The sequence below is a fragment of the Sardina pilchardus genome, chromosome 20, assembly GCF_963854185.1.
Source record: "Sardina pilchardus chromosome 20, fSarPil1.1, whole genome shotgun sequence".
NCBI classification, from domain to species: domain Eukaryota; kingdom Metazoa; phylum Chordata; class Actinopteri; order Clupeiformes; family Clupeidae; genus Sardina; species Sardina pilchardus.
The window spans coordinates 10,210,157-10,222,509 of NC_085013.1; the positions used below are offsets into that span (position 1 = coordinate 10,210,157).

At 39.5% G+C, this 12,353-nt stretch overlaps 3 protein-coding genes across 3 annotated transcripts; 1 reads left to right on the forward strand and 2 right to left on the reverse strand.

The window, feature by feature from the left end:
* Positions 1-459: 459 nt before the first annotated feature.
* On the reverse strand, positions 460-6,614 carry LOC134067148 (toll-like receptor 13). Its single transcript, XM_062522229.1, has 2 exons — positions 6,499-6,614; positions 460-3,846 (listed from the first exon to the last, which is right to left on the reverse strand). The coding sequence occupies exon 2, from the start codon at positions 3,829-3,831 to the stop codon at positions 874-876; it is 2,958 nt and encodes a 985-aa protein (XP_062378213.1). The 5' UTR covers positions 3,832-3,846; positions 6,499-6,614; the 3' UTR covers positions 460-873.
* A 1,356-nt stretch (positions 6,615-7,970) lies between these two features.
* On the forward strand, positions 7,971-10,171 carry LOC134067979 (uncharacterized). The gene is made up of 7 exons (XM_062523472.1): positions 7,971-8,304; positions 8,784-8,967; positions 9,110-9,180; positions 9,259-9,453; positions 9,541-9,638; positions 9,831-9,890; positions 9,974-10,171. Exons 2-7 carry the CDS (start codon positions 8,795-8,797, stop codon positions 10,169-10,171), a joined length of 795 nt encoding a protein of 264 aa, XP_062379456.1. The 5' UTR covers positions 7,971-8,304; positions 8,784-8,794.
* LOC134067432 (putative nuclease HARBI1) lies at positions 10,146-12,306 on the reverse strand. Its single transcript, XM_062522712.1, has 4 exons — positions 11,188-12,306; positions 10,985-11,100; positions 10,759-10,870; positions 10,146-10,669 (listed from the first exon to the last, which is right to left on the reverse strand). The coding sequence occupies exons 1-4, from the start codon at positions 11,621-11,623 to the stop codon at positions 10,293-10,295; spliced, it is 1,041 nt and encodes a 346-aa protein (XP_062378696.1). The 5' UTR covers positions 11,624-12,306; the 3' UTR covers positions 10,146-10,292.
* Between the last annotated feature and the right edge of the window lie 47 nt (positions 12,307-12,353).

The following is a 12,353-nucleotide window of genomic DNA, read 5'->3' on the forward strand; positions in this document are numbered from 1 at the left end:
TTGCCAAAGAGGGCGCCATTTAGTCTAAAGGACCATTTCAATAACCAGCCTAAATATAAGGTTTTAATTGGGCTTGTAAAATTGCAATTGAGTTTATCTTTTATAAATCAAAGTTGAATATATTATTTTAACATCAGAGAACACAGTACAGTAGGCTATACTCTATTCATTCATTCTATGTCCTCTTTAACTCTAATTACAGTATGAACGAACATTTACATTTTCTTGTAAGCGGACAGAATATATATATTACTATAGGCTACAGTAGGCTACATCCGCATAGGGGTACAACCCTTCCTTGGATGACTGGAAACCCCCAAGTCAATTCGTCTCAGGCCTACTCTCCCTTCACTAATTTAACAGTGATGACCTAAACTACAGTTTTCTGTCAGCAGAGAATGAAACGCCTCTACTCCAGAAAAGATATCCTAATATCAAACAGCAGACACAGTATTTGAAAAGTAGAAAATAAGCGTTGATTTATTTTACTATCGCAATGGTAAAAATCACTAAAATAATAATAAAATGCAATGAAACAAGATTTCTTTCAAGCAAAGTAATTAATCGGATAATCCCTCACTCTTAATAAACAGGCTATGCCACTCAATATGGTGTCAAGCTTTAGAAACTGAGCGATCAGATAATGCTAATATTAATACTAAATGTTCAATGAATAGAAAATGAAACCCTTCAGTCCAACGAGTTCACAAAATATTCCAATTCCAACGAATCCTAATGCTTTCAGTTAGTTCACGGACACTGATGATATAAATGTCAAAAATGTCAAAAAATTTGTGTGGCTAACTCTAACTTGAGCATGGGCATATGGCATAATCTCTTCACAGAATGTTTGAAAGCATAACTGGCTAAGGATTAAAGGAAATTCTGCACATCACTGAGGGTATTCTCCTCCTCAGAACCCCTTCTGGTACCAAGGGCAACTCTTAGTTTCTCCCAGAAGATCCGAGTGTCCTGTCCCGCTTTGGGCCAGCTGAGGTACGTGTGTTTCTTCACCAGGCCCCTCATCCTGTAGTACGGAGACAGCCGGTAGACTGGAATGTCCTCCAGGAACACCAGGATCAGAACGTCCTTTTTCTCATCGAACAAACGGAAGCTGGCCACCTGCACTTCCCTGGAACACCACTCACTCTCCAGGTAGTGCTGGCTGAGGATGCAGATAGTCTTGCGGCTGCTGTAGATGCCGTCCACGATGTTGTCCACGATGGGTTTCCCTGGTTGGAAGTCCCGGTGGTGCAGACATAATTTCCATCCCTGTTCTCCCTCTAGTTTGGGGAGCAACTCACTGGTGACCCAAAGTTCATCATGTTTGTTGTAGGAAACAAAAGCATCATACTGGAAACCTAATGGCTTGTGAGACCTGTTCTTCTTATTATCATAGAGAAATGCCAAGAAGAGATGATAGCCATAAACTATTTGCCAGCGTAGGAAGTTATACATGAGAGAGATGATCATGGTCAGGAGTACAAGACAAGTGCTGGATATGTAACAATAAAACTCAATGTTTACTGAACAAGAATGTACATCTACACTCAGAAATTTAGTTTGCTTCAAATCGGGAGGACTGTTACATTCGAATGTATTAGCCGCAAGTACTTGTGTGAAGTTTCCTTCCTCCACCCATTTTATGAACCAAGCATTGCTACAGTCGCAGGTGAAGGTGTTTCCTTTCATATCAAGTAGCCTTAACCCAGGAAGGGATGTGATGATTGTGTCATTGATTGATGAAATTTGGTTATTGCTGACCTGCAAATAATAGAGATGATGTAGATTCGCTTGTATAATAAAATCTAAAGTTTTCAGGTGAGTCTCGCTTAGATAGAGCCTATAGAGTTTTTGCAGAGGCAGGAATATATCAGGTGAAAGAATAGTGAGGTCATTTCCACTCAGGCCTAATTCAGTGAGCCGCGTGTTATCTTTGAATACATCATGAGGCAAATATTTAAGTCCAACATTTTGGGCCCAAAAACCTCTCAAATTTGTCAAATTTTGTAGAAAATTATAAGGCAAGGAAGACTGTGTCTTATGATGACGCTGAGATAAAATTGAAAGCACTTGAAGGGATTTTAAATTATTAAAAGGAGGATTATGCAATTTTTTAGCTTGTAATATGTGATTATTCTGTAAATACAGTTCTGATAGCTTTGACAGTCCTGAAAATACAGAAGGTCTGAGCGATTCATCTGTTATCTTGTTAAACTCCAAGTTCAGCACTTTCAAGCTACTTAATTTGTCGAAAGCCTTGTTATCAATTAAATTAATTTTATTGTCATTTAAAACCAAATTCTTCAGGGATTTTAAGCCTCTGAAGTCATCAGTATTAAGCGAGGCTAATGAGTTTGAGCTTAGTTCTAGATGTTCCAATTTTGCAGGACCATATTTGAAAGCTCCTCTCAAATATTTAATACAATTTGATCCTAAGTACAGTTCTTTTAGATTGATCAGGTCTTGGAATACACAGTCTTTCACCACATTAATGCTGTTTCCATACAAACTGAGAGTTTTCAGTTTGTGAAGAGTTTTAAAGGTTGAACAATCCAATCTTTCAATTCGATTGAATACAACATTTAAGCTTTCCAGTGAAGATAGATTATGTAACATACTTGGAAGATTTGTAAATTTGTTATAACCTAGTTGTAAAGAAGTAAGATTCTTTAGTGATGCAAAGACATCTTCCAGATCGGCTAGACTATTATAGTATAGGTCTATAGTCTTAATTTGAAAACATTTCTCCAGCCCGGTGCCTTTTAAGATGTTGATTTTGTTATCCCTCAGAGTAAGTGTTGTAAGTGTTGGAATATGACAAGTTGAACCTATAAGGGATTTTGCAAGAGGCACAGCGCTCAATGTTAACTCGGTCAGTGAATTATTAAATGTTTGCAGTATCATGTTGAATCGCTCAAATGAGACATCGACACCAGCCATATCAAGTCTCTTAACATTCCTAAAGAAACGTGTAGGCCTATTCAGCACTTCCCATTTTAAACTTCTATTTGTAAAACAGTAGGATAGATCAACTGCATTAAGATAGGGGAAAATATCTTCATTCATCCTGAAAATGTTCAGAGGATTGTGAGCTAAATTCAGTATTTGAAGTCTGAGGGATGAATTTGAAATATCAGTCGACTGAAAAATTGAGATGTTGTTGTAAGGAATATGTATTTCGGTCAGAGTTTGAACTCTGAAGATGGGTTGCATCGATGTCATCTCTCTTAACATATTGTTAGACAGCTTCACACACTCTAGATGGTGGAAAATAGAAAATGATGAATTTTCAATGGTTGAAATGTTGTTCTTGTCGAGGAGGAGCACTTTTAGTTTGGTCAAGCCAAGGAAGAATTCTTTTGTGATTCTGGTCAAACGGTTACTGCTCAGGCGCAATTCTGTTAAGGAAATCAAGTCTCTGAAAGCTCCTTTCTCAAGATAAGAGATTAAGTTGTAGGAAATGTTTAAGGTTTCCAAATATGTAAGATTTTGGAAGTCGCCACTCTTGATTTCTTTTATTTTATTGTGAGAAATGTCTATATCAGTTACGTCAAGTGGAAGGTTTTTTGGCACATAATAAAGACCTTTTTCGTAGCAGAAGAATTTGGTACGTCCTCCGAACTGCTCTGGGTCATGTAACTCACAGACCCCATAAGTGAATCCAGATACACGACTCACACAAGCCACAATGTAGAGAGTACAACAGAGAAGAGTAGTGACCCATGTGTCCACACTTAAATGCATGATGACTCTCTTAGAGATTCTGTGCTCAGGTCCATTAGAAGACGTCCATCTGTGGCACCTACTGACTGTGTTAACCAGGCCCATGTCAATTTGGCAAGTCTGTAATGAAAATAACCACTATTATTTAATCATAACTGTTATATAAATAAAGGCATTAGTAGTATTTAATACATGATTAAATTATTCCATTCAACTTTATTAGTGATATGAAATCAGTAAAATCGGGATATAATGTTATCATTTTTAACAATCAAATATTCTGTGTAATTAAAACGACTTGCAACTAGAGCAGTGATTTATCCACCCCTTCCTCTAGTTCAACCCGATCTGATGTTAAACAAATACACATTTAATTTTGAATTTCCACACCTTGTTCCACCAGGGAACCTTCAATAGCCCACACACATTAGTAGGCTATAAAGTTTAATTTGTGTCAGTTCTCCATTTTCCACTAGCCTGGGTTTTCCCATACTGCCTTGCGCTGTGATTTCAATCCCGCTGCTAAGGCAGTCTGGAAACTAAGGCCCAAATGTTCGCCTGATGTTGGCGAACCAATCACAGAACATCCGAGAAGTTTCCGTTGCCTTCTTGCGTCTACATTCGACGCCAAAGGATTTACACTGATGTCAATGGCAGCCCTTAGCGTTGCATACGAACGAGTTGGGTGAGCTATGCGCATTTGATAGACATCCGTGGTGCCCAATGAACGGATCTGGGCATTTTTTCAAATACGAGAAAATGAACGTCTGGTTGCCAGACCACGTCTCATTTGAGAAGTGGTAGGCGTTAGCCAGGCTAGTTTTCCACAGGAGTCTAATGCAATATGCTTGTCCTCCAAGAATTGACTTTAATACATTTTTGTTGCTGTGTTGGTTCATGTCTTTAATGGTGAAATCTAATGAAGGGATATCCACCCTGCTCACCATCCAACTGTTTCACTTATCAATTATTTAAACATGCATTAATTTAGAGACAGTTGGAAGTTTGAGACAAAGTTGAGTCATATCACGTTTCAGCAATGTCTGAAGTGTCTTTTCTCATGCATGTTACATATTCCATCAGACTTCATTAGTAATGTGAAAATAACTATTGAATCTTAATTATGTTACGAGTTGATGAACCATGAAATGATTTTGGAAACATTATTTTAAGGTACAAAGACTCATTAGTGTTGCTTTAAACCCATTAAGATTCAAGATGTATGAAAGTATGAGACTAATTATTGGGTTTCAGTTCTTCTTACAGCAATAAATAACTAATGTATCGCAAAGCGGTACAAACCGCTGCTTAGTCCTGCGCATTCTCGCCGCAAAAATAAATCATGGTTGTCAATTTGTTTCCACCTCCTACTCCATCCCCTACTGCAACTTTTATGTAAATGAGTGCATGTGTGTGCTTGCTTTTGTGTATGCTTCTCTGTTTGTGAGTTTTCGCTTGTGAGTGTGTGGTGGTAATAGGGTGTGTGTGTGTGTGTGTGTGTGTGTGTCTACTTGTCTGCATTTGTGTATGTGTTTTATGTTTCTGTGTGTGTGTGTGTATGTTCACTAGTGAGTGCATGTGTGCGTGTTAGTGTGTGGGTGTGTGTGTGTGCGTGCGTGCGCATGCGTGCCTGTACTGTACGTGTTTATGTGTGTGTGTGTGTGTGTGCAGGTGCATGTGTGCGTGCATATGCAGGCCTGTCTACTGTGTGTGTGTGTGTGTGTGTGTGTGTGTGTGTGTGTGTGTGTGTGTGTGTGTGTGTTTATGTGTGTGTGCGTGTCTGAGCATGTGGATTTGTGTGTGTGTGTGTGTGTGGGTGTCATTGTGTGTGTATTTCTGAATGTATGACAGTATAATCTCAAACATTTGCTCAACATTACCATCTACAGGCCGATGGGTGTACAGTCACTAAATGTACACATACAATTTGTTTTATAGCCCCCCATTGATAAAATTCCACATTGGCATACTCCCAGAGGATGTTAAATGTGAAATTTGGTGCAGTTCAAAACATGTCATCTAAAGATAAAGACGTTATAGCTAAGTTGATGTGGGCTCTTGAGACCTACATACCATAAAAATGTTGTCATGCCACGGTTCAGTTATTTAGGAAAAACTATTTTTTGGGGGGTTTCCGTGTGTGTGTGTATTGTTGGTCAAGGGTTAACAACATAAAAGTTGATGGCAAAAACTTGACTTGAGGAATTATGGATGTTTTCAATGAAACTAAACAATGAAATCAAGGCTGCCAACTAGAGCAGTTATTTATCTTCACCAGTATCTCGTTCAGCCTTATCTGATGTTAGTCAAAATAATCTTGTATATGCACATTCACTATCGACCTAGGTTTTGTTCAACAAAAACTACATAATGTTACTTCTTCAAAACACTTGCTGTAAATTGTAAAGTGTAAATGTAAATTTCTCACGGTACATTTTCTTTCAGTAAAAAAGCAGAGGAGTACTATTGGATTATGTTTGTTCCCAATTACAAGAATTCTGTACTCTTTGGTGATATAATGTTGGTTCACTTCTTTGACTATGGAAGCTACAGTAACAATGTCCTTTTGCACCCTTCCTTTTCAGCTTTGTGATTTTCAGAATGTCACAACAGAATCATATCATTATATTTTTGTCTTCTCAATCACTGGAAGGTATAGACCTACTTAATAATTGCATGTTTAACTTATGAATGATGAATAGTTTCCCCCTAAAGATTCTGTCATACATCCGTTTACATTGTTATGAAAATAAAGTTGAATTGCATACATACCACTTGTATCAGGTCTCTGTAGGATAATGTTTGATGCCCTCCAGGTAGTGTGCTATTAACCTCTCTCCTCTGTGCTGGATTGGGGTCTGAGACTCTGGGCTCTGTCTTGGTGATCAGAAGCGCATGGGACATGAGGACTGTGAAGCATAGGGTGAATTAGAGAAGTGTCCCAGGTTTTGTTTTCTGGTTTGAGACCACAGAAACAAAAGCATTCATTAATTTAAGTATTTCAACACTATTTCACAATGCATTACTGAGGTGACATTTATTACTCCTCCCAACAGGCATAAGTCTCAGATTGACAACTTGTAAATGTGTATTAGCTGCATCAACAATTGATTGATTGGTTGATTCTTTTAATTTAAAACAATGTTGTAAGAATTTTGATTTGTAGTAGTAGACCTAATTGAGATCACTGCTTTGAATTATGAATACCAAAGTATCTCAACCATCACATCCACTGTCACATGGTGTTTCTTTTATTGTTCCAAAGTTAACTAGGCCATTTGTTTGTTGTTATAGGTTCCTGCAGTGGAAAATCAATCAATCAATCAATCAGTTAATAAATTAATACACTTTTACAAGTTGTCAGTCTAAAAGGTTTATGCTATTTTTGATGAGAAACACTTAGCATTTCAGTACTGCCACGTTGATGAGCAATAACATTGCTTCTGTTTTTGAGGTCTCAAACTCAACACACATGTGAGACACTTCTCTAATTCACCCTATGCACGCTCCATGTGCCTTCTACCCCACCCCTACTCCTGCAGCTCCTTGCAAACTCCAAGTTTCACATCCACTTCCCTTGGTTTACAGTAACAAAGCTACCTTGTTTGAACTGTGCGATGAACATGTCAAATTTTAAGTGTAGGCTACCAGAAACTACAATGAATTATGATGCTTTTTTTAATTTAACAATTTAATTACACATACAGTAACTTTGTAATGGTTTGTATAACCGAAATAATTCAAGCAGGCTTATGGTAAGTTAGGCCTACATTTTCAATAAAACTTTTTTATTATTATTTAATATGTCTCTTGAAATGTTCATACAATCACATCACCTTGAATCTGACAAAGGTTGGCAGGAATTTTTAAATAACAATAATGGGGAAAACACAGCTTCCAGTTTGAAGTAGCCAACTGCAGCCCCCATGTGGCAGATAGAGTCTATAGGGCTATAATGTAGCCTAATAAAAAAGGCAGAGGCCGTTTAGACGGAAATAACACGTTGTTCTTCTGACTGGTTTTCATTTGTTAAATTGTGTGCACACAAGCTCTTTCAACATGAACTTTCCTTTGAGGAGGCGGTCGTAGCCTAGGCTATAATCTATTATTCACTTGACAGATCAGATGTGGCTAACTAATAGAGTAGGCCTAGAGTTCAGCAGTTTATCTGCATTGCCATTGGCTGAGGCGCATCACATGGTTAGGCTCACGTCACGTCAAACCCACAGATTAGGCTAGGCAGAAATAAATCGCAGATGGGTCCTCCATGTCGTATTCTGTGTTCATTGTAAATCTATTCCTAAAAGGATATGAAACAGGAACACCCACCTGGGCGCGTTTGACGTACCCCACGTCACAGTCAATAAACTGGCGCGTGCGCATTAATGCAGTAGCCTACCCTCGATCATGTTTACTGCGTTTCACGAACGAGGATTACGACTACAGACTGCTAAATGCGCGGTTTTACTCAATAAAGCAATACTATCAATCATTGATACACACTCGTGTACTGTTGTGAGATGATAAGTTAAGCATCAAACCTTGGATGATGAGGCTATGGTATATGGACAGAGAGAGGTAAGTCTGAATAGCCTATGCTTCAAAATTCAGGCTATAAAGGACAACAATGAGCAGATTTAAAATCTTGCCTTGATTTACTAGGTGACTGTTTAACACTGTCAGTTAAATAAATACCATTTTGAATAGCCTATGCTAATATGATCTTGAGTTCAGATCTGAAATATCTGCCACTCATATTCATTCAAGTGTAGAAAACAGTTTTTGTTCGCCCCAAGATACTATCTATATGTGTGCTTCATTATACCCTAGCCTAGGCTAATGTCACAGAGTTAGACAGCTAGCTCCCAGAAGGATATTTTGCATCAGCCTACTTCAGAAAGTGTCAAAGTTATGGGGTATTATGTTGCCAGTTTCTCTGTTGTGGGATTTGACAGTTCTATACAATGTGAAACAGCCTGAAAATGTGTAGGCCTACTCTATTTATAAGTTCTAAAGTTTTAGGTGTCACATGAGCTTCTTACCTGGTTGTTTTATAGATCATAAAATTATGGAAATCATGGAGAAAAGTGAGAGGGCTCACTTTTTCACTTCAAAGGAGCAACAACTTCTTATAGCGGGCTATGAAGAAGAACGACCCATACTGACTGATAAATCCAACACTGTCAGAGCATCAAAAATGAGGGAGGAAGCTTGGCAGAGGATTGCAGACAGATTAAATAAGTATGAGGAATTTTAAATAACTGAACATTTAAATAGGCTGGATCAAAAACAGCTGTAATTGGAGTTGTATACTTTTTGATATCTCTCACTACAATAAATCTGAATTGTTACCTTTCGATATATCATGAAAATGACTTCTCAGGCAATCTGGCAGTGGCTACAAGCGCACATGGCAACAAGTGAAAATCAAATATAAAAATCTGGTGCAAACAGGTAGGTTCTCAATGAAGGAATAACCAATTTTCAAATGTTTTTGAGATTCACACCTCAAAACCATCTTCATGTATATAGCCAACAGGAAAAAAGCGACGAGGGAAGACATTAAGAAAGATGAGGATGAGATACAAACGAATGTCGTCATCAAATCGGACGAGTCCGACGATGAGTTTGTTGTGCAGCAGAGCTCCAGCAGGCCGATGGTGGAGGGCATCCCAGGGGGCACCAGCTCCGAGCCTGCCGCCACGTGTAGCAGCTCCTACATCAGGGGTGGGTGTGCGTCATCTTTCACATATCCCTTTCTGGAACGCGTCACAGGATTGCTCGCTCATTGCTAAAATACTCTTGTCTGAACAGTGACGGGTCATTCTCTCACTCTCCTGCCACCGCCACAGAGCGACCCCGAACACTCAGTGTGTGATGAAACACTCTCCAATTACACGCACATGGATGAGGTATGAGTCTCTCTTGTAGAAACATTGCCTATTTAGTGACACTGTTGTCTTTAATGTCGGCTGACATGGAGGCTCCAATTAAGTATATGCCCATCATGTTTGGACAGCCATCCTCTCAGGATGTGTACACAAATGAAAAAACAAAAAACACTCTGATCAAATGAAACGAAATTGAGCGTGTTACTTTTACAGGATTTTGAACCCAGCAGTGCCCAGGAGAAGGGCCGTCCTACAGGAAAGAGGGTTGGAGAGGTAATTCTCATGTGTCTGGATTAAGTTGTACCGATTCGCAGTAACAAAACCATAAACATTCATTGCTGTCTTTCCTTTCACAGGGACACACAGAAGACATAAAGACCCTGTACCGGCATTACCTAATTAAAGAGATTGAGAACAGGGAACAAGAAATGACCTACCGAGCACTCAAAATGAGGAAAGTGGAGAAGGAGATACAGTTACTAGACAGGCAGTTGGTAAGTAAATTAATGTTGAGAGATAAATCTGCATTCTATGTATGCAGCTTAACCAACTAAACGATTTCTGTTTTCTTCACAGGAGAATGAATAATTTAATAAAAAAATGTTTCATCAAAAAATGTCTCTTGTGTAATAAAGTAACCATATCACATATCTGACCCAAAGACGGGAGAAATCTTCAACTGAAATTCTGGGCAGCTATCTTGTCCCTCATAGCTAGACCTTCAGGCTCGTCAAGATACAGAGTCTCAACATCATCGTCAGGCTGCAGGCAGACCGGTGGAGCAATCTCTTTCCTTATTGTTGCAATGTTATGCAGCACTGCACATGCAACTGTAATGTCACAAGCCCGATCTGGCACGACCCTTAGGCCATTAAGGCACTGAAATCGTCCTCTGAGCTGGCCTATGGTAGTTTCGATCTTGGATCTAGTCTGTCTCAAAGCTGCATTGAAGCGTGCTTGGGGCCCAGGGCTGGGGTCAGCGTAGGGCGTCATGAAGAAGGGCCTGCAGGTGTAGCCGGTGTCTCCTAAAAGGATGCCATCATCATATTGACCTGTGGGACGGCAGTAACGCAATTAGATCGCAATAGAGAAGCTTCAAATGAGCAAGTTTTGCTTTTAATTTAGTTTAATGTGTTGCTACCTTGGTCAAATTTGTCACAGAGGCTGGACTCCTTGAAGATGCGGTCATCAAGGACAGCACCAGGCCACTTCGCCTCGATATTAGTGATAACACAGGTAGAGTCACAGATAATCTGAAAACAAAAAAGTGCTGCCAGTCATTTCCATTTATCCCAATCTTAGATTTAAGCCATCCATTAGGCCTACAACTGTTGCACATCATTACGGTGGGTTATGATTTGCTATACCTGGACATTGATGCTGTAGAAGGCCCTTGTATTAATGTAATCACCCTCATGGGGACCAGGAGGAGCTTTAATGGGAATCTGAGTGCAGTCCACAACACCAAGGACATCTGGAATCCCTGTGGAAACATTAACGTGTTAAGCGTTGTTAAATAGGTTTCAATCGAGAAAGGCTTCAATAATAGCTTCTTCATTGTGTTGTTTACCTGCAATTGAAAGGAAACCTTCCTTGATTACATCCACTTTTGCGTGGCCAGGGAATCTGATGAATACATTGACGTACCTTTTCAAAGCAAGGTAAACTTTTCTGATGGCACGAGAAACAGAAGCTTTGCTGATATTTTCAGCGTCACCAACAGCGTATAAATAGGTCCCAGTGGCAAAAAAGCGGAGTCCGATACAAAGTGTCTGTACTACAGTGAAGGCTGCACTCCGCTCCGTCGGGCTTGCAAGGTGGCGTCCTAATAACTGTTCCAGGTAAATGATTCCCTCGCGACTAAATCGATACTGATCATACAAATAATCATCTGGATGTGCTAAGGGGTCAAATCGATCTATTAAAATGCGTCCTCTTCTGAATGCTCTATTTACAATGTTGGCTCCTTCATCAACAATAACCTCTTTTACAAACGGTACGTTCATTTCTTATCATGTGTTTTGTTCACGTTATTCATCTGCCGACGAACACAAATTGTGGTTGAAATTGTTCACTGAAATCCTGGGCTTTTCTAAGAAGTCAACAAACTGATCCGATTAAGTTAGCCACATGGCTTCGTGAAACAGGCTGCTACAGGAGCTAACTGCCTCACAGCAGCTACACGAATACTTTTTCAGACTTCACCCTAGAGAGGAGCGACATAAATTGTATTGGCGTACTTATAATAATAAACGTAAAGCCTAAAGACATCTGGCAAACCTTAAAAGCCAACTTCAGAAATGTATATTTTTCAGTGGATGTGCTCAGCCTCGAATAAGCCTTTGTACCGACCCACGAAACGTCATAACATCACGTGATCAATGTTGGTCGGAGGGTTGGAACTCGAAGCCAGAGCCGTATATATACGGCTCTGCTTGAAGCCGAAACGTTACGCCCCCACAGGCACTGTTGTGGAATACACGGTTCTTTTTTTCCAGGCTAGGCCAGAGCAAGTCTGAACTTAATTGCACATTAGTTTTGATACAGTTTCTCTTTTTTTTTCATTGAATGAGGCCACCAATCTCCATCTTCCAAATAAATCAATAAACTATCTACCTATCTATCGAAACCATCTCTTTACAATTCTGCAAGTGGCTTTGGGCAAAACAAAAGCGCCTGCTAAATATAACTTTAGCAATTAACCCTCAACCCAAAACAGCTGTCATGCACGGCATC

What these genes read in the sequence shown, in the direction of transcription:
- LOC134067148 (XM_062522229.1), bottom strand. Translation starts at nt 3,831, where the DNA reads ATGGGCCTGGTTAACACAGTCAGTAGGTGCCACAGATGGACGTCTTCT.
- LOC134067979 (XM_062523472.1), top strand. Translation starts at nt 8,795, where the DNA reads ATGGAAATCATGGAGAAAAGTGAGAGGGCTCACTTTTTCACTTCAAAG. An exon ending in ATTGCAGACAGATTAAATAA is followed by an intron (nt 8,968 to 9,109) that starts GTATGAGGAATT and finishes ATGACTTCTCAG; the next exon opens with GCAATCTGGCAGTGGCTACA. An exon ending in CAGGAAAGAGGGTTGGAGAG is followed by an intron (nt 9,891 to 9,973) that starts GTAATTCTCATG and finishes TTCCTTTCACAG; the next exon opens with GGACACACAGAAGACATAAA.
- LOC134067432 (XM_062522712.1), bottom strand. Translation starts at nt 11,623, where the DNA reads ATGAACGTACCGTTTGTAAAAGAGGTTATTGTTGATGAAGGAGCCAAC. An exon ending in AGGTTTCCTTTCAATTGCAG is followed by an intron (nt 11,101 to 11,187) that starts GTAAACAACACA and finishes ATGTTTCCACAG; the next exon opens with GGATTCCAGATGTCCTTGGT. An exon ending in TCTACAGCATCAATGTCCAG is followed by an intron (nt 10,871 to 10,984) that starts GTATAGCAAATC and finishes TTTTGTTTTCAG; the next exon opens with ATTATCTGTGACTCTACCTG.